We start from the raw sequence: 25,915 nt of genomic DNA, 5'->3' as shown, positions 1-25,915 counted from the left end.
TTCATCTTTATTGAAATAGAAAGTGCATATTTTTAGTTAAATTATTTGGTTCATCTATGACTGCAGACCAACACCTTTCCTGCAAGCACATCTACGTCACCAGGGTGAGCAGGCCTGGGGAGGACGCGCTTAGAGAAGAGACGTGAAGGATGTTAGCAGGCTCAGCACCACGGCGGTAGATGTCACCTTTCCAGCACTGTTTGAAGACCAGTATTTCGCATACACATCATCCACGGTGGAGAGAATGGCCTCCATGGTCTCCTCACAAGTGGCCTGAATCTGAGTTTCTGGCAGAATAAATCCAAACGTACCATTGTCCCTCAGCTCTACAGTGTACGAGAAGGGGATCCCAATGCCATGAGCCCAGTCTTTGGAAGACCCTGATGTGGCATCTACAAATGAAACCATGAAGGCAGAGTTAAAAATTGCACTATGAGAGCACAGATTTCTATAGCCATTTCAGGGCATAAAGGTTCCATCCAGCAAAATAAATAAACTCTTTCAAGTTAGGGTCTCATGGTGGGCTGGCTGTCTTCTCCCTCCCCTTGATATTAAGCTGCTGTAGGGCAGGAGTTACATTTTGTTCAGCCTCTCTGTCCACCCCTGCCCCTTCCCCACAGTGCTGAAGATTATCCCTGGCACATAGCAGAGGTCTGGTTAACGTTTCTCAGCTGAATCAAAGACTGAACAACCTAATATTTCAAGGAAACAGTGAATTGACATTAAAGGAACAGAAACAAAACGACCAACAGGAACATATTGTGCAAATATTCTCTAGGTGGTCCTCCGGTGGGTGGAAAAGGTGGTGGTTGGGGGAAAACAGTGCACTCTCCTTTCAACTAAATTCTTCTTCTTTAGATCGTTTCCCGAGGCCCCACCTGCTCTGCTTTCTTAGCCTGATGGGTCCCCTGGGAACTGAATTCATTGACCAAGGGTCACTGGAAAACGTCCTTCCTGTTAACTCCTGTGCCTCTTCTCAGCTCTTTTTAATTGAAGCCAGAGGGAGTCCTGGTCTGAGCCAATATATTAGTTTTTTCTTTTAGCTCACACCTCATCCCTGGGGAGCACAATTCTGGATCTGTACACTCCCTTTTATCCTTGGTCATTCTGATTTGTACAACTTCCTGTTGATCCTAGGAACTCTCCTCTCCCTCTCCTGCCCACCCCACTCCCCAAAGTCCACTGTTGTTTTGTGCCTTCGATACTATGGAAGAGGTAAAATAAAGATACTTACATAAAATATCTGCACTTGCTCCAACTCTATAATTGGTTCCATGCTTTGCTTTCAATGCATTTGCTGCCTTCTGTCCAACTTGGATCTGTAGGTGGGAAATGCAGAGACAGATATCTGGTGTGAAAATAAATCCGACTATCCAGAGGGCTTGGTATTTTGTCCAAATGCATCTCCAGAGTTCCAGACCATGTCCCTAACTTCCCGTGGGACATCTGTACCAGGTAGCCTGCTAGTACTTCAGACTCCACGTACTCAAACCCAATTTTACCATCTCCCCAGAATCAGGCAAGCCTGAGTCTCATATTTCTGGCTGACCATGTTCCCTAAACACATGTAAAACCCTGCAGCCCTCTTTGATTCTCCTTCTTTCAAATAGTTACCAAGTTGCATCTCCAGCACCATCACCCTGTCTCAGTTTCATTACCTCTGAAAGGGACTGTTGTCATTGCTGGGGAAGAAGGAGAATCCCCCACCCCCGCCCTTTCCCTTAAGGTTCTTATGGCTGACCAAACAATTAAAAAGGCAGGGTAGCAGGAGAAAATAAAAAAGTTTAATAACATATATACATGAGAGAGACCCAGGGAAACTGAGTAACTTGACAAAATGGCAGGGGTTCTCATCTTAAATACTATCTTCAGCTAAAGACAAAGGAGGATGTTGGGGGTGGGTGGAGTCAGGTATGGGAGATTACCAGAAAAGCACAGTAAACAAGAGTAAGGTTATTATGCATATTTAAGTCGTCACCTTCTGCAATGATAAGAATTTCTAGAGATAAGGTCATTCCCCCCTCTTTCCTGCTACAAAGAGGGAGATATCTTTACAAATGGAGATATCCCATATAAATGTTAAGTGCCTCTTCTAAAGGATAACTTCTACTTTTACTTGGTTTTCAGAGCTTTGATAAGAATGGGCTTAGCAAGGACCCTCCCAGCCTATCCATACCCAGAGTTATCTATGGTGATGGCCTGTCCTGGGGACAGGCCGTCCATCTTAAATTTCTTTTAGGCAGTTGGCCGGGGGGAGATCAAAGTTTCTTTCTGAGTCTTCAGAGCCTGTATCTTCTTCAGCTCGAAATAATCCGCATACCGGAGTGGCACATCTTGCGGCGGCCTGCCCTGAGCCCCATCATCATCTTCTAATGCTTCCCTTCCCTTCCCTTCACTATTCCTTATCCCAGCTTATACCACCTGGCTTCCAGGTGAACTTCTGTAGGGTGGAAGTATGACATGATCCTGCTGAAAAGCCTTCACCTGTGCTCAGTTGCCCACTGAGTTCAGTACAAACCTCCCAGTCTCGTATTTGAGATCCTCTATGATATGGCGCTAACCCATCTTTCCAACGTCATATTCTCTACATCCCAGCCTAGGTGATAGTCAAACTCAAGCTCTCCCATTCCTTCCCAGATGTGCCCATTTCCTCAGACTCCCTATCTTATCTCAGATAGTCTCTCTACCTGGGATGCCTCCCCTCTTATCTCTGCCCAACCTCAAAGGAATTCCTCGAATGCCAGCTCCTCCATGAGGCCTTCCTGATCACCTCAACTGGTTCTCTCCCCCACCTTTTCCCCCACAGCCCTTTGTTCATACTTTTCTTATCACTCCCCTCTTACTTTTCTTTATAGGCATTTCACACTTGTCTCCATGGGCTCATAGAACTTCAGAACTGGAAAGTACGTCCTTCCCCACACCTGCCACCAAGTCCCCTGACGTCACTGAAAATGCCTCAGAACGCAATGCAATGACTTCTAAGGTCTCAGCCTTGCTCTTGGCAGACGCTTTCCTGAGATCAAAGTCGCTAACTGAGATTCAAGTGTACCGCTGTGTTTATTCACCTTCTGGTAAGTCTCCTTGCACACCCTCTCGACAGTCTCTCTAAGCACTCCCTGCCCCAGACTCCCTAATGCTCTATTCTCTCCACCTGATGGTATATCCCACTCCTTCCCCAGATTCTACACAAACACCACCAGGACCCCCGTGCCTACTCCCTGCCTGGGCTGTGACCCACCACTGCTTCACCCTGAGGGCAGCCAGACTGCACTTGCAGGTGGATCAGCTCCCCTGACTTCTGAAAGGCCTAGTTTTAAATCCTGCCTCTCCCTTCCTGGTCCTGTGCTGTCCAGCTGAATCCTAAGGTGTGACAGGGTGGTGCTTGGGTAGAGTGGGGGAGGCCCAGTGAAATTCAAAAGGGAGAGGAGAAAAGGCAGTAAGTGGTGGTGGGTTGTACGCAGCAGTGGTGGGCAGCATCCTTAGGGCACTGGGACTTCTTGTGTGTGGCTAAGATAAAAGAAAAAACATTAAATTGAACATGTTTTCAAGCTTTTTGCCTCCTCTCCACTCACTACTGAGAGTTCTGTCTTTGGCCATTCACCTCCCATCTCTCTTCCTGAAAAGAGACTGTGAGTTGGCCTTAGTTCCTGGGCTTGTGTTGTCCAGAATTGGGCTGAAGAAGTGCAAGGAATAAAGCTGGTTTAATCATTTACACTGGAAAGAGGTACCAGAGCTGATTCTGGAAAGAAGAGGAAATTATAAGAAGGAGAGGAGAGTCAGAAAGGGGATTTCTGGAGAGAGAAATTCTGGTAAGGAAATAAGAATGGAATGTAGAGAGAAAGGACTCTGGGTAGCTGCTGTGTGTGGGTGGGATGGAGAGCCGGGGGCTTGGGGAAAGAGTGGATGTGATTCACCAGCTACACTCCCTCTGAAGTTCTCTGAGAGTCTCTGGTAGAGATATGAATTGCTTTTTATTATTTCTAATTCCCGTGTGTTTCTGTGTCTCTTTAAATGAAGCTCCACGCTGACTGTTCCACTGGGGCCTCCCCTTTTACTTGGGTTACATGGAGCAGCTCCAGGCCACCTTTTCCATCCAAATGGTGTCCTGCATTTTTCTCTTTCCTGCAGTTCACCCCAGACAACTATTCCTTCTTCCCATCACTAGCCTTTACTTGTTTTACCCTTTATAGTTCCCTCCCTCAAATCCTCGCTGTGGGGTGGGAAACTGTTTTCCTAGTTTCTGCTTCTTTATTGACAAAAAAACATTTTTTTTATGATCCCACCAGCAATTACTATGGGGACATAGATAGAAGTAAGAAATATAACGTATCTGAGAATTATACAGTTGTGATCCTTAGCTTAGAAGTTCAGTCCTTTCTGAGAAGATGAAACGGAAATCCCCTGGACTCTGACTTCCATCTCTAGGGGTGGGACTCCTGATTCTTCTCTCTCCTGACGCTATACTGCAAGGCATGGAGAGCCAATTTCTCGGCTGCCCTTCTTCTCAGCCTAAAGGCACTTTCTGGTCAAAATAATGAAAACCCCTTTGCTGGTAGTACATAATTTACCTTGCTAAAGACCCCGAGCCTGTTTGACAACTCCTCCCCTGCCCCTTCCTATAGGCGTGTAGTCACAGGCAGGCACACAGACTGATTAAGGCCCCCACCATGTGTGGGAAGATGGAGCTTGGGATGAGACACAGGGGTTGATGTGGGAAGAGTTCACATGGAAAGAGTGTCAGTGTCTACAACATCAGATTCTCATAGCTATTCTGATTTCCAGAGCAGTTTACAATGGGCTTGAATAACATTGTGCTTCCCTGTATAGTGATTCAAGTTGTCTGTCACACAGTATAAGATTTATCATGATTTCTACAAATTTGGTTTTGTAAATATGTAGAGATTAACTACTAGTCTCTGGTGGCTGTAAATAGTACCAGAAATGGAAACCTCCTTGGACAGTTGGCTGGATCTGTGTCTTTTTGCACTCTATCAAGCTTACCACTAAGAACCTAAAATTTTTGCTGCTAGACGCTTCAGTAAGGTTGACACTGGGGCAACATTCTCACACTGTCTTGTTGTTGAAAAGTCTTGAGGATGAATGTTTATGTTAACTCTTCAGCACCTGAGACTGTCAGAGATACAGAATGGAAGCAATCTTTCTCAATTCAGTTTACCGATTTCCACACAGAGTACCAACGGTCTAGTGCTTTCCGCCTCAGAATTACCTTCCAGTAGTGGCGATGCAGTGCCCCAGGCCCCTCCTGCCTTCCTGCTCCCTTCAGCCTGTGGCCGGAGGGCTCTAACCAGACAGTCAATTAGCAGCACACAACCCTCTAACCTTTGAATACAAATCTTGCAAAATGGTCAAGTAGGATCTGTTTTCCTGAACCAAAAAGTAAATGAAATTCCCTAGAAAAACACTGGGGTATATGTGCCTCTTTTTTCTGCTAGTGGAAGGCCTCTCCCATCAAAGATCTATGATGGCCTGTTTTTGGTTGTTCATTTGTGTTTGTCACAGATCCCTTTAAGCAGGAAGTAGACATCTATGACAAATATCACAGAAACTGGGAAATAAGGAGGGCTCTGGGCTTCTTGATGGAAATATATGTTTCTGCAGATTTCTTTACTGAAGAAATAGAACTTCTGGGGCACAGAAGTGAGGAGGAAATAGGACACAGTGGACTGGGCATCTGATAACAGCTCCTAGAATTTGCAGACCCTTTCTGAGCAAGAGAGGCAGTGTGAGGCGGTCAGATGACGTACCTCTGGAGACTGAAGACATGCATTCCAGCCCGGGATCCCCACTCCCCTGTTGAGAGGGGCTCTAGAAATATAGTTAGCCCAAGGTCTCAATTTCCACATCTCCAAAGTGAGCTTATTATATTGTCGTGAGGGTCAGATGAGACAATGGCTGTAAAATCCCTTTGTAAATTGTAAAGATCTGGGCAAATGTTAGTAATTTCCACATCTTGCAAAATGGTCATGTAGTACAAATGTCCAAAACCAATTGCAAGAAAAATATTGGGGGCCTGCTGGATAGTTCTGACTGCTGAGGGAAGGGTTCCCTTCAGCAAAGATCTGGGGTGGTTTTTCTCTTTGTGCCCAGCCCTGTGTGTTGTGGGTCCTGCCCCAGTGGGAGAGGGTCTGGGGGCATAACAGAACCAATGGGTCACCAGGATTCTCTGATCATAAGAACAGAGAAAACTTAGCCCCCATCCTTCCTAGCATTTGTTGATAATGAGGAGCTTGTTTTAAAAAATAAAAAAGATAAACAGAAAATAAGAAGTGTTAGTGAGAATGTGGAGAATTTGGAACCCTGGGGCACTGTTGGTGGGAATGTAAAATGGTGCATCTGCTATGGAAAACAGTGTCATGGTTCCTCAAAAACTTAAAAATAGAACTACCAAATGACCTAGCAATTCCACTTCTGGGTATATACCCAAAAAAATCAAAAGCAAGATCTCAAAGAGATATTTATATACCTATGTTCACAGCAGCATTATTCACAATAGCCAAAAGGTGGAAACAACCCAAATGTCCATCAATGTATGAATGGGTAAAGAAAATGTGATATGTACATGCAATGGAACATTATCCAGCCTTAAAAAGGAAGGGAATTCTGACACATGATACAACACAGTGAACCTTGAGGACATTACACTGAGTGAAATAATCATAAAAAGACAGATACTGGATCCCACTTACATGAGGTATCTAGGGTAGTCAAACTCATAGAAAAAGAAAGTGGAATGGTGGGTGCCAGGGACGAGGGGGACCAGGAGTTGTTATTTAATAAACTTAGACTTTCAATTATGCAAGATGAAAAAGTTTTGGAGATTGGTTGCACAATAATGTGAATATACTTAACACTACTGAACTGTGCACTTAATGGTTAAGATGGTAAATTTTATGTTATGTGTATTTTATTTCAATTAAAAATTGAAAAAATAATTTTAAAAAAGATAACGAATATTACAACAATTCTAAATGTACCCTCCCTTTGATTTGTGTCTGTTGTCCTCGGGTTCACAGCAGGGGGATGAGCCCAGGCCTTGTGAGCACCTCAGCCACCAGTGCCTGGTGAACACGGCCGCAGGGAAGGACCCCGAAGAGACAAGGCCGCTTCCATGATCGGGCGTGGATGTCGCCGGCACTTCCCCTTGCAAATATCCCAGGCAAATACCAGAGGCAGAGTTTAGGAGACAATAAAGCATTGCGTGTAGCAGAGAAGAGAGCAGATATTATTGGCTGTGTTATCTTTGATATGCCATATTCCACTAACAGCTGGCAAGTTCTTTACAGCATGGTTCAAAAGCTATAATTGCTGAACGAAGCTTCAAGAGAATTTACAGAAATGAAAGCACATTCCTGCATATTATTAACATAATCGTCTCATTTATATTTGAGACGAATACCTAAGGTGTCTCCCAACTTGACACTTTATGAAACAGGTGGTTAATTACTGGAGGAAAAGCAGCATTTAACCTGAAGCCTTCCCAGCAGGCGACGAGCAAGGTGTAGAGAGCAGGGGAAAGACGAGGGGAGAGCAGAGAGAACAGCGGTGCAGGATCCAGAATCTCAGAAATGGAGACAGGGAGAGGAAGGCAGGGGTCCCATGAGGCTCCTCCCAAGGCTGCAGTGCCCTGGTCTTACCAGTTCCTCGTGGTTACTTGATTTATTTGTTGTGTAGCCGTAAGGCGTGAGAATGAGCTGCCCGTAAGAGTGTATGGTCAGGAAGCACACGACGTTCTCCTTCTGGCTCTCTATCAGGCTGGAAACAGCTTGAGTCTCTGGTTCAGATGCTGGTCCTGTCCCACAGAACGTGATGTCTTCACAGTTTTGAGATGCGCCGGTACCTGAAATACACAGGAAACCACAAAGGAGGCGTCCCGACCTCAGTCCAGGACTGACCGGAGTCGAGTCATTCCTGCTCAGGGTGTCTCGGGTGGACTCAGGGCCTGCCCTTGCTTGTCTAAGTTAGTCCTGGTTAAATAAGTCAACTTGGATGGTTGTTCAAGAAGGAACACAGACAGGCAGGAGGGCTAACGTTCAGATTTAGAAACAAACGTCATGCTTACATGGCCCAGGAAGGAAGATGCAAAATGGAATGGCATTTTCAGTAACCTTTACTTGAACTTGTGTTGGGCCCTGAAACAAATGTCTGGGAACCAGTCGTCGGGTTCCCAGGTCAGACTCTGACATGGTCTTGTTGGCCTAAGTCTCTCTCCCACTGTCCAACTGGCTTGAGTCTCATGAGAGCTATTTTGCAAGGACGTCAGTAGACTGTCCTCCTTACCAACAATAATGAGGACCATCAGTTAAGCACCTTTTACATGCTGGGCACTCGGCTCAGCCCCTCCTAGGCGGCATCTCATTGAATCCCTACAACCACCTACAGATAAGATGGTATTACCATGGGCCACATTATAAATAAGAAAAAACTACAGCAGAGAGATGAAGCAATTTTTCCAAAACCACACGGCTGCCAAGCCTGAATTTTAACTCTTGCCATCTGGTTTTTAACCAGACTGCTCTTAACTGTGCCTACCTCTTTCTGTGCTTCCAATTCACTGGGCACGTTGAGATTCAGAAACATGAAAATGCTTTAAGGAGAAGAAAACGTTGGCTTTGTTTACTTCTGCCCTCCTGCTGTGAAATAATCTGCAAGGATAATTCTCTGATTTTTCTTTTCTTTATGATAATTTGTATATTTTGAAACAAAGTGATAGGATTTCAAACATATTCACACTGGTCTAGGTCTGCTGTAACCTTGTTCAGCCAACCTCAGCGAGCCCTGCACTCGAGGGTTGCTGGTTCTGACTGTAGAGACAAGCTCATCCCTGTAGAGGAGGACACTGCGAGGAAGTGCAGAAAGCTGTGCAAAAGTGGATGTTTATTTTCAAAAGATATATTTCTAGTAACTCACCTCTTTCTTGGCTTCCCTGCTCTACTTTTTTGTTGTTTATCAATTCATCTGCTCAACGTGTACTTACTACACCAGGATATGTTGAAATTTCGATTGAGATCGGTCCCAAAACATGTGCCGTTATTGTGGGCTGAGCGGGATTTCCTCCAAAGCCGATCCTGTAACAGAGGAACACAGGGGTGTTGCCATTCTCAGGTCTCATAAATCACAGTGTTAGTGACGACGGGCGGTCCTCCAACATGAAAAATGGTCCCTAAGGTTGTTTGGAAGAATTGCCGTAACACTATGAAGCTTGTGCATGTAATTTTCAGTCTCACAGACTGGCCAGCAACACCCAATAACAGGAACATCTGTACAACGAACGTATACACACGTGTAAACCATCAAATTGGAGGGAGTAGTTTGGCCTTTTCCTCATGAGCAGATGAGCAGCGCTTGGTGGACGAGATCTGCTTCATCAGGGAAAGCGGCAGAGTCCTTTTTCAGGTCCAAGTGATAAAGGAGGAAAGGGAAATAGCTTGGCAGATGAAAAAAGGCGGTTCCAGGTGTGTCAGAGGTAGTCTCTGCACATTTCCGGAAGCAGAAGACTGATGAGTGGACGTGGGGATAAAGACAGGTTTTGCCAGATGAGCTCGGAGGGAAGGACTCGCTTCAGACTCTGGACCAGAAAGCCTTTGCAGAAAAAGGGGTCCCTCGAAGGACCTTTGGGGGACCATGGGGGAGGGGGAGGAGTGAATACTCTAGAAACAAGGGCTCTTCTTTGTGGAGTGATACGCTTCAGAAACCTTTTAAAGAGGAAGCTGTCTACTAAATACACATCTTTATGAGATGTCTGTCCCCTGTGTGCACGATCACAAGGAAACATGAAGGCCGGGTAGTACATCATTTGTGCCCCTCACGCTTCTAGAACTGAGCTAAGGAGGATCCAGGGTGGTATGTGAATTTTATACCAACATAATCCCAATTGGTGTAGACAATCCACAAACTTTAAAGAGATGGAGTTGGAGAAAACTTAAGTCCGGCTAGAAAACTAGGAATATGTCAAAAACCAAGAGACAGACACGTGCTGGACTTCAACTCTAAAAAGGTCTTTGACCTCCTCAATCCTAAACTTGACTTAGATTATTGGCTTAAAAATATTGTTGATTTTTATCTCAAATGGGGCTTCTTTCTTTCCATGGCCACAGAACATTTTTATAGCTGCAATAACCAAGGTCAGAAAAACGAACCTGAGTCAAGATCTATTCTTAGACTCATCCCAGGACCAAACCTGAGGCACTCACAGTTGTCCAAGTGTAGATATAACCGTCTATGTTAAGAACTGGAAGCACGTAGAAGTCCAGGTTCTTAAGGAACCCTCTTATCCTTGAGTTGTCCTTATAGTTTTGTAGAATCTGGAAATTTAAGAAGAGAAACATTTGGGAATGATCCTGGGAGGAGGTCTTTTCTCTCTTAATTTTCTAACTATTTTAACTTAGTTATAAGAGGTGACCGCACATCCACTCTCCACCCTCCAACCCTGCCTCAGTTGTCCTGTTCATTATGGTCGTGTTCTCAAACTTCAGTGAGCATCTGAATCACCTGGAGGGCTTCTGAATCTGCAGATTGCCTGGCTACACTTCCCCCCTCACCCTTAATCCACTGGGTCTGAGGTGGCAGATGGAGACCAAGAATCTGCATTTCTAACCAGTTCTCAGTTATGTTGATGCTGTTGGTCCAGGAACCACACTTTGAGAACAACTCTTTGTGGGTTTCTTTATGTTTTGGTTTCTAAAGTGATTGACACAAAAAGTATCTTAAATTACTTTTAAAGGTTTCTTATACCTTCAAGGGACAGATATAGGTAATACACAGAAATTCACTGTGCTAGCTATTTTCCATACATTAGTCTCTTAATCCACACAACAGACCCCTGAAGTAGTCATCTCATACTCCTTTTGCAGGTGAAAAACTAGGGGTCCTAGTGTTAGATAATTTGCCCCAGACTATGTGCAAGAGGCAGCGCCAGGAATCACTCATCTCTGACTTCCAAGATGTGTTTTCTACTACATTTAGATATGTTTACCTTCTGATAAAAATGATTTTGGATGTACTAGAAGGCGATCAGAACACCTAACTCAGTGTTCAGTGAAGCTCCTTATGAATTCCTTTCCCCTTGGGTGAGGGAGCAGCTCAGTGAAGAGTTGCATGGCCAACACGGGAAAGAAACATGCTTTCTAAATAGCCCAGACGTGACAGGTGTTTGTGGGATGTTAAGCAGGATGAGGAAGTTAAACACGCTTACTTCTTTCACAAACCACTGGCAAAAAGCGGGGGCAATCCATTCCCTGGCGTGAATTCCACAGTCCATCCAAATGATCTTCTTGGGGTTATTGGATGGTTGGCTGATCTGGAGGGGACATCCATGCTCCGTTACCAAACAATCGCTTATGCTTGTCAGCCACTATGCAGTTGTCAGGCTTTTGTTCCCCCAGAAGTCCCTTTCTTCCTCCATTCCGTGGTTTCCAGCATGAGGCAAGGGTGCAGGGGTGACAGCAATGCCCACACACATGACCCTTTCCTTGGCCACTCTTGCTTTCCTGCCCGTTACCTTGTCTATTGTTCTTAGGATCACATGCTGACTCCTCATGTCCCCCACTCAAAGCCTGGTCTTCCCTACACTCTAAATTATTCCCTAACTGCAAATAAAGGCAGACAACCCTGAGCCACAAACTAGAAGGCTAAATCTCTATAAACCTCATAAAACCTTACCACGTAGCGTCCACTCAGAGTGGTACAGTGCACAAGAGTTAATATTCAAGAATCAAAGGTGGCAAAAATGAATCCTAGCTTTCACTTCAACTTCTTGAAGCTGTGAAAGGATCCAAATACAGAATCTCCTGTGACACTTACTAAATTCACTAAATTCCCCTTCCCTCACAGACTCCTCCCCTCCCAGCAGACCCCATCTTCCTTCCCCTCTCCCCTCTGTCATTCTGGTATGTGAGGTCAGCTTCACTGGAGCAAGAAAGATCGCCTCCTCTTTCGAGGGGTGGGGTAGGTAGGAACTGACCCAGCAATTGTGGATTCTCTTCCGTGGAGAGGCAGCTGTGAATACCCCCACGTTCGTCCAGTCACATCTGTTTGGGATGTGTAAGTGGCCTGGACTCGTGCTGTTCACTGAAAGCCACCGGGAGCTGGGCTGGTAAGGCTCTCCCTCTATATCTATGAGAAACTTACAAACTGAGATAGATATGGGGCTGGAGCCTTCATATTCAAGGAACTTTTTCCTTTTAGCCTCACCCATTCTCAAAGCTGCTGGCATAATACCTAATCCACCTTTTACCTGAACTCTCTCTTATAATTACCCATTTTATGAGCATATAGATATTGATTATATGTTTATCTTTATTGCCTCCTTATTATGTTCCAATTCTATTCTTTAAAATATGTCCCAGGCAGACGCTGTCTAGATGTCTTTTTTGCTGACTCAGCTCGGAGTTTGACGGCCTATCTAGAATCAGGTAGGTACGGGCTCCACACTTAACGTAACCACTCACTTAGCTCCTGGGTGAGTTCTAATTTAGAGCCAATAGACTTTTTGTAGTTGTGGAGAGCTCTCCAACGTGGGGATGTGCTCTGGGAGTTAACATGTCTACAGTAAGTAGCAAGAGAGCAATGAACACAGTCAAGTTGAGGCCCAGCTGCTCTGGCAGTGGTCTTCCCATGGTCCGGCACCCACAACATCAGCATCAGCCGGGACCTTGTCGGACGTGCAGTGTAGCTCTAAACCAGAGTGCGCATCAGATCACCTGGAGGTGGCTTGTTAACACAGGGTGCTGGGCACCCCCCGCAGGGTTCCTGATTCAGTAGACTTGTAGGGGGCCTGGGAATCTGCGCTTCTCACAAGTTCCCGGTAACGCTGATGCTGCTGGTACCCTCTGAAAACCACTAGTGGTGAGTGGTTGTCCACCCCGGCTGCAGGCCTGGGCCTCCTCCTGGAATAACTAGCTCAGGGCCCAGGCATCAGCATTACTCAGAAGCTCTCTGGGTTATTTTAACACGCAGCCAGGATTCAAAAAATCACTGGTCCAGACCAGAGAGCCCAGAAGGCATGGCCTTATGGAACAGTGGCTATTTGGCCCAAAACACTTTTCATCACGTCACGTGCAAAAGGGGTAGGGAGCCTGGAGATCGGGTTTTCCCCGGGCTGTGCTGTTATCTGGCTGTACGACCTTGCACAAGTCACTTCACTTCTTGGGGTCTTTGTTCCCTCAACCATAAAATGAAGGAAACAAAACCAAAGTTTGTTTATGATTTTCAAACATTTTTATGGAAAAAAAATTTTAAAAAGAACAATATATATTTTTAAAAACTCAAAATACACATGACAAGTGAACTGGCACTGGTTGACACATGAGGGGATTTCCCTTCTGCAGCCCTCCTCTCCACCTCTGTGGGCCCACAGGAGCCACCCAGGCCTTCACAGTGCCAACCACTCAGCCAGCTCGTCTAAGGTCCCGTCCAGCCGCCATCCTCGGTTCCAAGTTCCTGGTCTGGGTGGGGATGAGGAGGCCTAGCATGAAGAAAGCTAGAGCACGAGCTCTTCCGTTTCTGGGTCTGACTATTTTTAAGTCCTACCCCCAAGGTCCCAACTAACCATTCCAAGTTCTCTTTACTCCAGATCTCAATTCCACCCAGATGAAAGTGTAAGCATTCACAAGTTTTGAATTTTAAAAGCCCAGTTTGGGATGGAAAAGGCAAGGTCTTTCTGCACTGCATCTTTTAACCTTGTCCACGTTTCTGGCTATAGGATCCCTGAATAGTAAACAAATATCCCTTGACTGGGCCGGGGAGACCTCTTTCCCCCAGTGAGGTAATTCTCAGCCTTCTCACTCACCTGCAGATAATACAGGGGCCGGGTCTCATAGGTCATTCCTAGGAAATGCTGAGTCACCACTTCCCTGTACTTTTCACTTATCTGGTTCATCCACTGATAGATCTGAAACAGCAGGGAGCACTGTGGGTATCAATAAGAGGATCGTTTGCTTGCCTTTAATTAAGATAACTGCTTCTTTCATTAAGATAGTGAACTCTGTACTCTGCATTGCGACAGCTGTGTGCTAAACAAACTAGAAGACCAAACCGATGAATTATTACCCACCTCATCCCATATACATTAAAGATCTCCTCTGTCACCCAGTCTTAGGGCACTCTGTTGAGCTTTACAAATAAGTCTTTGAGAATTAACAATTTCAATAATCCACTGATAACACTTCTGCAACGTTGTATAATAATACATCCTTCAAATGGCACCAGGCTTCCAGACTTCCAGGTGGCACTCTATCATGCCAGAAATTTCAGATCAGGCTTATTTTGCAGAATTTTCTTCAGTTTTTATGGATCCCAACAATATCCTTTGCTAATGTCCATGGATCCAAAATTAGAGAAGAACTGGGTATTAGAGAAGATCCAAAATTAGAGAAGAGCCCTTCACAGAACATGCCAACAGAAGTTTCTAAATCAAACCCAAGTTAATCATTTTGGTTCACATGGGTAGACCTGAACTGATGATAATTTAATTATGAGCCTTACACCATGCTTAGAAAGGAAAAGTCTTAGACTTTTGCCTGTAAGTCAATAACTTGGAGTTCTATAAGTGTGAATGAATAAGGAATTCACAAAGATAGGACATGTTAAGACAGTCATCGGCATGTGATATGATACCTACGCACTCAATTTCTACAGAGTTGAAATATCTGAATGACAAGAGTTACGGTAAATAATAATACTTAATTTGCAATAAAAAATATTCAATTTGAAAATCTTTGTATCTTGATTGACATTCATCTTAGCATGGAATATCTACAGATAAAATGCAGTATTATAACTAATAGTACTTAAGTGGGGAGGAGACTGAGAACTCATCGCCGGGGGGTCGTGTGTGCTTCTGTGAGGGCACTGGGTCGGGGAGTTGCCTCATGTCTCGGGAGAGCTACAAACAAGCAGCGAGTAGCAGCCGCAGCAATTATTTATTTACTGTTCCGTCAGCAGTAGCGTGGTTGATTTCATTTACTCTCACAACAAAGCTGCAGGATCCGTGCTGCTCTCCCTCTTTCACATCCGAGGAAACTGGAGACCAAGGAGGTTAAATGTCTTGGTCAAGGTCACAGAGCAAGTGGCCAAGCCAAGTGTGACCCATCTCCAATACCAGAACAGAAGTTTTCCGTGGGCCTTACTCGACCCTGTACAAAATTGTAGAATCTTCAGTACTTTTAGGTGATTGTTACAGAAGAAAACGTAAATTTTTTCTTGTACTCTTTGAAAAAGATTCTGGAAAATATTAATATATTTCCCAATACTGAGAGAATAAATGGTAAAGACTGTTTGGAGGGCAACTTGTGCATTTATATCAAAAATTTAGATGTGCATATCCTTTAACCCAGTAATTCTATTTTTAGGAATTTATACTTCAAAAAAGTTTTGCATAATGTCATACACACACATACACACACACGCATCCTACATATGTGCAGATATAGTAACTAATTTTTTACTGTATCCAGTTTCAGAATCCACCGAACTTATCTTAGTAGCAATACAAATACTTCTTTGAAAAAGAGTTTTCCTCTCCGGAGAGGAAAAAAAGTTTTCTCTCTTACTGCCTGTATCCCTTGTATCCTGCAAGAAACACCACATTTTCAGCTAAATATGATTCCATCAGAGGGCTTCTGCACTCCTCGTCCCACACCCATGTACACATTGGCCCTGCCTGCGTAAACTGGCTATGGACTTGAACAAGAGCGTGGATTAATGCTGGTCCACGTTCACAAGAGAAAAACTGGTTGAGATGTTCTTTTCCTTCCTTTCCTTTTTGCTGTTAATTTACTTTTGTATTTCACATCACCAGGGTTTGTAGCTTCAGTGGTGGTGATCAAGGGGTGAGTTTGGGAATCCCTTGAACTCAGTGCACAGGCACATCTCAACCTCATGTGTGGAGCCTCTCTAGTCTGTGGGTGTTAACAGTGAATGATCCCCCACCCATCCTAAAGTAGGTGCGACCACCCCCGGCCCTCGGCCGCTATGTATCCTTGCTCACCTCCTCCATGGGGTGGTATCTGTCATAGGAATAGGTCTCCAGGCTCCTCCACGGACTCACTGTCTTGTCCACAACCTCTCGTCTGTGTCGTGCTAGGAATCTGCAAAGGGAAGAAAGACCGAAAGCAATGAAACAGCCAGGCTGTCATGAGGGTTGGAAGGTTGATGAAGAAGGTAGTAGAAAGCAACATGCACAGCTTTGGAGGACAAAAGCCAGTGTTGGATTCTGGCCCTGCAACTTACTAATTGTGAGGCCTTGGGCACCACTGAGTCCCTCTGAGCTGCGGTTCCTCCATCTGCAGGGCAAGAACAGCCATTCCAACCTTGGGGAGGGGTGGGGGTGGGGAGGCTAGGATAGTTCAGTAAGATATTATAGATAAAAGTACGTTCAAATTTGTAAAAGAAATAGTGACTAAGATTTATTGAACTGAAACTTATTATGAGACATACACTGGTCTAAGCAATTTAAATCTCATTTACTTCTCTCAAAAACTCTGAGATAGGTATTCTTATTATTCTCATTTCAGAAAAGAAGAAATTGAGTCACAGGGAAAGTGTTATCGGGATTTAAACCCTGACAGTCTGATTGAAGAGCCTTTAATATTAACCACTGTACTGCATAAAACGGTAAGAATTAATCTTTAAACAATGGTGTATCTTTTTTTAAAATCAACTTTGTTTTTTAGGCAGTTTCAGGTTCACAGCAAAACTGGACAAAAAGTACAGAGAGTTCCCATATATCCCGGTCCCCCCACGCATACAACTTTCTGCACTATCAACATCCGCAACCGCAGTGGTACATTTGTTACAGTCAATGCACCTACATTGAGACTCATTATTTCCCAAAGTCTGTAGTTTACATTAGGGCTCACTCTTGGTCTTGTACGTTCTATGGATTGGGACAAATTTATAACAACATGTGTCCACCACTACAATATCATACAGAACAGTTTCACTGCTCTAAAAATCCTCTGTGCCCTACCTGTTCATCCCTCCCTGCCCCTTAACCTCTAGCAACCACTGATCTTTTTACTGTCTCCACAGTTTTGCCTTTTCCAGATTGTCATAATGTTGGAATCATACAGTATGTAGCCCTTTCAGATTGGCTTCATTCACTTAGTAATATGCATTTAACTTTTCTCTCTGTCTTTTCACAGCTTGGTAGTTTATTTCTTTTTAGCGTTGTATGGTATTTCACTGTCTAGATGTACCGCTGTTTATTTATCCATTCACTTACTGAAGGACATCTTGGTTGCCTCCAAGTTTTTGCCATTATGAATAAAGCTGCTATAACCATCCATGGGCAGGGTTTTGTGTGGACATAAGTTTTCAATTCATTTGGGTGAATACCAGGGAGCAGGATTGCTGAATCATATGGTAACAGTATGTTTACTTTTGTAAGATACTACCAAACTGTCTTCCAAAGTGACTGTAGCATTTTGCATTCCCACCAGCGATGTATGACATTTCCTGTGGCTCCACATCCTCACCAGAATTTGGAGTTGTCTGTGTTTTGAATTTTGTCCATTCTGGTAGGTATGTAGTGGTGTCTCATTGTTTTAATTTGCGTTTCCCTAATGGCATGTAATGCTGAACATCTCTTCATATGCTTACTTGACATCTGTGATTCTTTTTTGGTGAAGTGTCTGTTTGGGTCTTTTGTCCATTTTTTAATTGGCTTGTTTGTTTTCTTATTGTTGAGTTTTAAGAGTTCTTTGTATATTTTGGATAACAGTCCTTTATCAAATGTGTCTTTTGTAAATATTTTCTCCTGGTTTGTGGCTTGTCTACTCATTCTCTTGACATTGTCTTTTGCAGAGCAAAAGTTTTTCATTTTAATGAAGTTCAAGTTGTCAATTATTTCTTTCATGGATCATGCTTTTGGTGTTGTATTTAAAAAGTCATTGCTATACCCAAGGTCATCTAGGTTTTCTCGTATATTATCTTCTAGGAATTTTATAGTTTTGCATTTTACATTTAGGTCTGTGATTCAATTTCAGTTAATTTTTGTGAAAGGTGTAAAGTCTGTGTCTAGATTCATTTGTGTATGTGTGTCTGTGTGTAGAATCCAGTTGTTCCAGCACCATTTGTTGAAAAGACTGTCTTTGCTCCATTGTATTGCCTTTGCTCCTTTGTCAAAGATCAGTTGAATATATTTATGTGGATCTCTTTCTAGGCTCTCTATTCTGTTCCATTGATCTGTTTGTCTACTCTTTCACTAATACCACACTGTCTTGATTACAGTGGTAATTAAGTAGCTTTATAGTAAGTTTTGAAGTTGAATAGTGTCAGTCCTCCAACTTTGTTCTTCTCCTCCAATATTGTGTTGGCTATTCTGCATCTTTTGCCTCTCCATATAAACTTTAGAATCAGTTTGTTGATATCCACAAAATAACTTGCTGGGATTTGGATCGGAATTGTATTGAATCTATACATCAAGCTGGGAAGAACTGACATCTTGACAATATTGAGTCTTTCTATCCATGAACATGGAACATCTCTCCATTTATTTAGCTCTTCTTTGATATCATTCATTAGAGTTTTGTAGCTTTCCTCATGTAGATCTTGTACATATTTTGCTAGATTAATACCTAAGCATTTCATTTCTAGCAGTGATAATATAAATGATAATTGTTTTTAATTTCAAATTCCACTTTTCGTTGCTGGTATATAGAAAAGCAGTTAACTTTTGTACATTAACCTTGTATCCTGCAACCTTGCTATAATTGCTTATTAATTCAAAGAGTCTTTTTGTCAGTTGTTTCAGATGTTCTACACAGATGATCATGTCATCTGCAAACAACTACAGTTTTATTTCTTACTTCCCAATCAGTATACATTTCATTTCCATTACTTGTCTTATTGCATGAGCTAGGACTTCAGTGCAATGTTCAAAAGCAGTGGTGACAGTGGAATTCCTTGCCTTGTTCCTGATCTTAGTGGGAAAGCTTCTAGTGTCTCACCATTAAGTATTATGTTAGCTGTAGATTTGTTGTAGCTATTCTTTATGAAGTTGAGGAAGTTCCCCTTTATTCCTAATTTGCTTAGAGTTTTTAATCATGAATCGGTGTTGGATTTTGTCAAATGCTTTTTCTGCATGTTATGATCATGTGGTTTTTCATTTTTAGCCTGTTGATATGATGGATTACATTGATTACCAAATATTAAACCAGCCTTGTATACCTGGGATAAATCTCACCTGATGGTCATGGTATATAATTCTTTTTATACATTGTCAGATTCAATTTGCTAATATTTTGTTTGGATTTTTACATCTATGTCTATAAGAAATATTGGTTTGTAGTTTTCTTTTCTCGTAATGTCTTTGTCTGGTTTTCGTGTTAGGGTAATGCTGGCCTTATAAAATGAGTTAGGAAGTACGTCTTCTGCTTCTATCTTCTGGAAGAGATTGTAGAGAGTTGGTATAATTTCTTCCTTAAATGTTTGGTAGAATTCACCAGTGAATCCACCTGGGCCTGGTGCTTTCTGTTTTGGAAGGTTATTAATTATTGACTCCATTTCTTTAATAGATATGGGCCTATTCAGATTGTCTATTTATGGTTTATCTTTTAACAAACAGTTTAGTAAAACTGTTCAATGCCTCTTTTGTGCTAGATATTGTGCTGGCACCTATAAGAGCACATTCATGCACATTATATACTTCATTCTCATTACAACCCTGTGAAGTGTTATCATCCATGTTTTACAAAGAAGTAAACCCAAGCCAAGAGACGTTAAGTAATTTGCAAACAGTCGCAGAGCTAGTAAGTTGTACAGCTAGTCCTCTATCTCTAAGTCTCACAAACGTTTGACAAATGTTTGACAAATACATAAAGGCATTATTTAAGCATGAAATAGGGTGATATTTTCATTATCAGCAGATACTAAGTGATAATTTGTTTACCCAACAAATAAGTATGGTGATTACTATGTTAATAGCACTGGGATGTGAGCTTTTGGAGAAGCTGGGTGTGAGCTTTGGATAGTGACCCTGCATTATGAGGAAATATGTTAGAGATCTAATTAACTAACATTCCAATGACTTGTTTCTATTTTCCCACATTTTTTTACCTGAGCATTCGTGGTATTATATCTGCTCTTTCGCTAACGCTTCATTTCCTTATCTGTAAAATGGGCATAATAATACCTTCCCAAAGGATTCTTATGAGGATTAAATAAATTAATCCATGTTGAGCAATGAGCACAATTTCTGACATCTAGTTAATGCTTAACAAATGTTAAAACAGTAATAGTTCAAAACAAAGCAAAGTAAAAATCCAATTTAGCTGCAATGATATTAAAAATAAAAATTGTATGGAGAATAATTTAGCCATCGAACTGGTATTATCTTCAAATGATACTAAACCAAAAATATTTTGATAGAATTAATTAAAGCTCAAGTTCCATTCATATCTACATAACTCCAGTAACTGGATTGACTAAATTTTAGTTTTTTAATCTGGTTCATTTAGCACCATGTACCACAATTACCCACTCTAATAGGAATCAATTTCTCTACACAATTCTATGACTTTAAACTTGGAGCTACATTTATTATTTTTAATTGTTACTAAAATTAATAATAATAATTTGAACGTAACAGAAGCTCTTTATTCTCAAAATTGTAAATGTTATATTACATTGTTGAATGAATTTTACCTTGTTTAGCTTATCCAAATGAAAATCTCATGAGATAGGATTGTCTAAACAATTAGTTAAAACAATGAAAATGAATTTTAGAAGGAGATTAAAAGAAACAAATGTTATTAAAATTGTAATAGTTGAGGAGCAATATGTTTCTCTATGTTATTTGGAGATTCATTTCTAATATTTATCATGCATTTGATTTTTTTAATAAGCAGGGGTGCGTCGGAGTGAGCAATTTCAGTATAAAAACGTATATTGGTGCAAGCAGTACGCTGAGGCTGATTGATTTACAAAACACATTATCATTTCATAAGGAAAACAGGTATATTCCGTGATGTGTTTAAAACTCATAAAAAGTCAATCTACACATAAATTTTCAGGAGCACATTTCATGTCTTTATCAAATAATCAGCAAATATATATATTTGATAGTAACAGTAGTTAGATCTTATTGAGCACTATATGCCAGGCACTGGCCAAAACATTTCTATGATCATCTTATTTAATCCATTCAACAACCTGGTGGGTAAGTATGCTTGATACTCTGTGCAAAAGTAATAATAGTTAGCAGTGATAGAAAAGTAGATTTCTCTCTTACAGAGCTTAAAATCTACTTAGGGGAATGAGACAGAAACACATGAAAAACAAAGAAACTTAGCCAATAAATAAGAAGGCATGAGGTGCGATAAGCTGGTGCCTGATTAACGGCCAATTAAATGGTGCACTAAGTGTATTGAGGATGGGGAGAGAGGATTCCAAACTGAAGCATAGGCAGTCACAATAACCACCAGCATTTTACCAGCAATTGTGCATGCCAGCACCATTCTAAGGACTCCATTTATATATAGATAGGTAATTCTAACATATATATATAATCCTAACAGCAATCCTTAAGGTAAATACTATTATCCCAGGTTGTTGGGGTTTTTTCCTGAAAATTTTGTTACATAGGCTAAATTATACTTTTATTATACCCTACAATATAAGCATAAAATATTTGTTAGCCCATTCCAAAAAACTATCCATCTCTGATTTGGACTACAAAGAGAGCAAAATAAGTATCAGCATTATAAAGTCACTAGGGAATAATTTTCGTGCTTTTCCAGAATGGAGCGAGGAGAGGGAATGAAGCCAATGAGAAGGGCACCTCCTCAGCCCTCCCTTTCTCCTCGTCCCTCTCCCTGGCCCTCCTGCCTGTCGTGTCCTGCTGGGAAATGAGGTCACTGGAGACGCTTTCACGCCAGTGCTGGGGCCGGGGATGGTGGCTGTTCGGAACGGCCCTGTTCCTTCCTTCACATAGTTCAGCAAATGTCCAGGTCTGTCTTTATCACGGGTATCTACTCAGTGGGGTAGGAAGCGAGTATGCTAAAGAGCAGGGCTGGCATCTGGTGAATTCCTGTTTCAATCAGGCCAGTATTCCCTGGCAATTTCACAATGTAGAAGGGAATAAATTGAAGGTAACTGGACACGACAGAGCACCAACATTTGGCTTTCCCCAGCTCATGTCTTCAAAATGTGTGAGTATGTTGCCTCTGAAGCCCAGAATTGAGTGACTGGGTCCATGTAATATGCAAAAAAAGTGAAGTGTATGGGATTTGTGTGAAAACCCCTGATATTAAAAGTGCTTATCGTTTTTACACAGAATTAAACACAATACTTAAACCTCAGAAACCCAAATACTTAGTTCAAGCAATGTTTAAACCATATACTTAGAAAAGGCAGTTTCCTGTTTCTAGGCAATTTCTTGGGCAATGCATAATACATAGGGAGAGGGGAGGAAAAAGCTGGCTACTTCCCCAAATTATCACCAGTCTTGTCTCACTGATCAAGTGAAAAGATGATTGAACTTTGTGTCTTCTTTTTGAACAGGAATTCATAAAATGTTTAACAGAGAAAATGTCCTTTGGGGTACATTATTAATAAATACTGCAGATCAAAGATTGTCTGATGGAATTTTGACTGGAATGTATAAAGAGGCAAAAAACTAATGAATATTGAGACAAATTTTGTATTTTAAGTACTACTTAGTGAGGAAACAGCTACATGAATATTTCATGATGGTAATGTATTTTCAAACTTCCATCTTAAAAAAATTAACATACACTTATAGTGGAAAATTTAGAAAGTGTGGAGAGGAGAAAAATAGAAAAGAGAAGGAAAGAATAGTCTTCAATAATCCCACCTCGTTGAGGTGACCACTGCTGATACTCTGGCATGTTTCCTCTCCGTCTTCTCTCTGTGCGTATGCTTTCTCTTAAACACAGCACAGATTATAGCTATAGATAATTTTGTATTCACTCCTTTGTATTGCATATTCTACCAGAGACATTTCCTCAAACCAATGAAAACTCTTTATAAACATTATTTTTGACTGCATAATATTTGACAGTGAGTATAGAATACATAGATCATTTCTTTAAATATTATCATCTATGCTGGATATCAAAGCTGTTGCCCTTTTTGGTTTTTTGCTGTTGTAAATAATTCTGGAGTTAATGACTTTTTGTGTAAATCTTTGTGCTCGTTTCTGATTATTTCCTTGAGCTACATTCCAGGAAGAAGAATTGGGAGGTCAAAGAAGATGAACATTCTCAAGGCATTTGATTCATATTGCTAAACCCCCAATGATTCTACAGATTTACACTTTTATTGAGAGTATGCAATATGTATGAGAGACTACCTCCCTAAATGCTCGAGAGAAAGATGACAATGCTTGTGATTTTTAACTGTAGATTTCTTAGGCTATCGTTACATCACAGGTAGTGAATAAAGAGTATCAAAAATGGCAGCTAACCTATGTTTTGAGTTGGTAGGAGCCATATAAAAGTAGACATCATTTTATATCGTAAATGACAGTGAAAATGAAAACAGCCCATAAGCACCAGGACTAGCGGATTTGAGACGCTGTCCTCAAGTGCAGTCACGAGGACTGTTCAATGGAAGCCGTCTTGTTGGAGACCCCTGCCTGAGCCGAATCACTGTCATGATGTAATCCGGGCTTGGCAATCATCTTTTAAAATAAAAGTTTTATGCATCTTCATTGTAGAATATTTTCAAAATGAAGAATAGTTGAGGGAAAGGAAAAAAATTATCAACCAAACATAACAATGTTCATTTTGGTACGTATTTTTTCTTTTACTTTTCTAAGTATTTTATTACATTTTGTATCTGCATATTTCTCTTATCATAAAACATGCCTTTTCCCATGCTGATGAATAATATCTATTGTCATATATCACCTATCAACATTTACATAACCTAGTAGGGGACATTCAAGTTAATTCCAAATGTTACAGTACTTAATATAATATTTATATGATACATAAAGCTGCATCTCAGTGCATAAAACTCTCTCCATTCTTAGTTTATTTTCTAGGTATACATTTCCAGATGCAGGGAAACTAGGTCAAAGAATGTACAAGTTTTAAGGCTTTTGATATTTTTAAGCAAGTTGATTTTTTCCCCAAAGCCCTGTGATACGTGTAAATCTTTGTCTGTGATTTATGAATGACAAAGCTCAGAAGGAAAGATAAATGCAGTATCTATATGAAACCAAGTAAACTAACGGAAAACATGAGATGGCAGTGTCCACATGGGCTTTGGCTCACGTAGATCCTGGACTCTCTTTATATATCTCAAATCAGACTGTCCATGAAGCTAAGCCACAAGCTGAGGTCACACAGTTAGTCTGGGGCAAAAATCAGAGAGGATTTCTCTGTTCTGTGAGAGCAAGTTCTTTGCAAGATTCTTTTAACCATGAAGCAAAAGAGGAAGCACTATTTCTCACCGCACATGCTCGATGGGATATGCCAAATGAGCAGGGTAATGAGCAATGTATGAACAGAGGAAAACATGCTTTATATGGAAACTACACACACATACACACACACACACACACACACACACACTCATGCAGAGTTTAATACATATTATATATTTAGAGAAGTCATGGTTCATTATGAATAGGAAGAGAACACAAAAATGCGCAAATGACATGAATGGGCAATTTAAAAACTAATAAAATGAGTAATAAACAAGACAAAATGCTTATTAACCTTGTTAGAAATCAACAAAATGGAAAGTAAGTCGACTGTGGGTATTTTTCACTTGTCAAATTGGCAAACACTTTAGAAGTGCTGTCATACAGTGTCGTTGGGTGTGTAAACTGATGCAGCTCTTCTAGAGGGCAATTTGGCAATGTCTAGCAAGATTCTAAAATTTTTCTCAGCTTCTGACCCAGTAATTACACTTCTCCTAACTTATATCAGGGAAATAATCAAAGATTTTCAAAGAAAATTTTAAGTAGCTGGATGCTCATCATGGCATTATTTGCAAGAATGACAAAGTAGAAATCGACTAAATGCCCCATAGGGTAGCAATGATGAAATAGTGAGTGTAATGTGTTTTAAACAAATTATAAATATTATGAGAAAATTTCTATAATACAATTTAACTGAAAAATTTTGACAATAGTGCTATATACATAATTATCTATCTATTTATCTATCCAAAAAATTAACTGTAATAATCTCTTGGTGAAATTATCTGGTAGTTGTAAAAATTTTTTCTCCATAATTAGAATAATATGATTTACCAATTGAGAAATTATGTAAATGAGGGATATAAAATTTTCACTGTAATTTCCTTTTTTCAATCATAAAACATGACATATCAGTTGGTATTTATCATACTTTGTGCTAGGAAATGTTTTTAGATATTTATTCATTTATTCAATGATTATTAGAGTAATGTTCAATGATAAAACTTCAGTGATCTTTATTATTCTCATCTCATGGTGGTGTGTATGGGTAGGAAGAGGGGAGATTCTAGCTGCATTGATCTTAGAAAAAGCTTTCCATTTACATAATCTGAATCATAACAGACAGCCCATCTTCCCATTTCACACTCACCTATCATATCCCAGCCCCCTGGGAACCAGCATTCCCAGGAGGTAAAGGGTTCCAAACAGAGGCTTCATTCTTCTGCAAAGAGAGTGAGAAAATCCTGAGCTTCTCCCGCAGGTCAGCGGATCAAGTGTCTCTGAGAAGGCTCGAAGGGTAGGGTCCCACAATCAAGATAAGATAAGTCAGTCAGTGGATGTCTCAGCAGAAAGAACAGGTGAGCAGGTGCTTCGTTAACTCCATCATGTCTTCAAACAGCTGTTTTAGCAGTGAAAGACTCTACCACTCGATTTTTCATTTCTCCTCTAAAACCAAATTTACACAGTTCTTGGCCCCACCAGATCCAGAATGAAATCTCCTCC

General features: G+C 41.3%; 1 protein-coding gene across 1 annotated transcript; it reads right to left on the bottom strand.

Moving 5' to 3' along the window:
- On the bottom strand, positions 1 to 25,630 carry CPO (carboxypeptidase O). Its single transcript, XM_058548658.1, has 9 exons — positions 25,563 to 25,630; positions 16,007 to 16,106; positions 13,808 to 13,909; positions 11,213 to 11,317; positions 10,212 to 10,322; positions 8,996 to 9,086; positions 7,656 to 7,858; positions 1,235 to 1,319; positions 1 to 392 (listed from the first exon to the last, which is right to left on the bottom strand). The coding sequence occupies exons 1-9, from the start codon at positions 25,628 to 25,630 to the stop codon at positions 130 to 132; spliced, it is 1,128 nt and encodes a 375-aa protein (XP_058404641.1). The 3' UTR covers positions 1 to 129.
- Between the last annotated feature and the right edge of the window lie 285 nt (positions 25,631 to 25,915).

Source organism: Diceros bicornis, chromosome 10 (assembly GCF_020826845.1).
Source record: "Diceros bicornis minor isolate mBicDic1 chromosome 10, mDicBic1.mat.cur, whole genome shotgun sequence".
Classification (NCBI taxonomy): Eukaryota; Metazoa; Chordata; class Mammalia; order Perissodactyla; family Rhinocerotidae; genus Diceros; species Diceros bicornis.
This window is presented reverse-complemented; position numbering and strand designations above follow the sequence as displayed.

What these genes read in the sequence shown, in the direction of transcription:
- CPO (XM_058548658.1), bottom strand. Translation starts at nt 25,630, where the DNA reads ATGAAGCCTCTGTTTGGAACCCTTTACCTCCTGGGAATGCTGGTTCCC. An exon ending in GCCAGTGGTTTGTGAAAGAA is followed by an intron (nt 10,323 to 11,212) that starts GTAAGCGTGTTT and finishes TTAAATTTCCAG; the next exon opens with ATTCTACAAAACTATAAGGA. An exon ending in AGCAAGTGCAGATATTTTAT is followed by an intron (nt 393 to 1,234) that starts GTAAGTATCTTT and finishes TTTCATTTGTAG; the next exon opens with ATGCCACATCAGGGTCTTCC.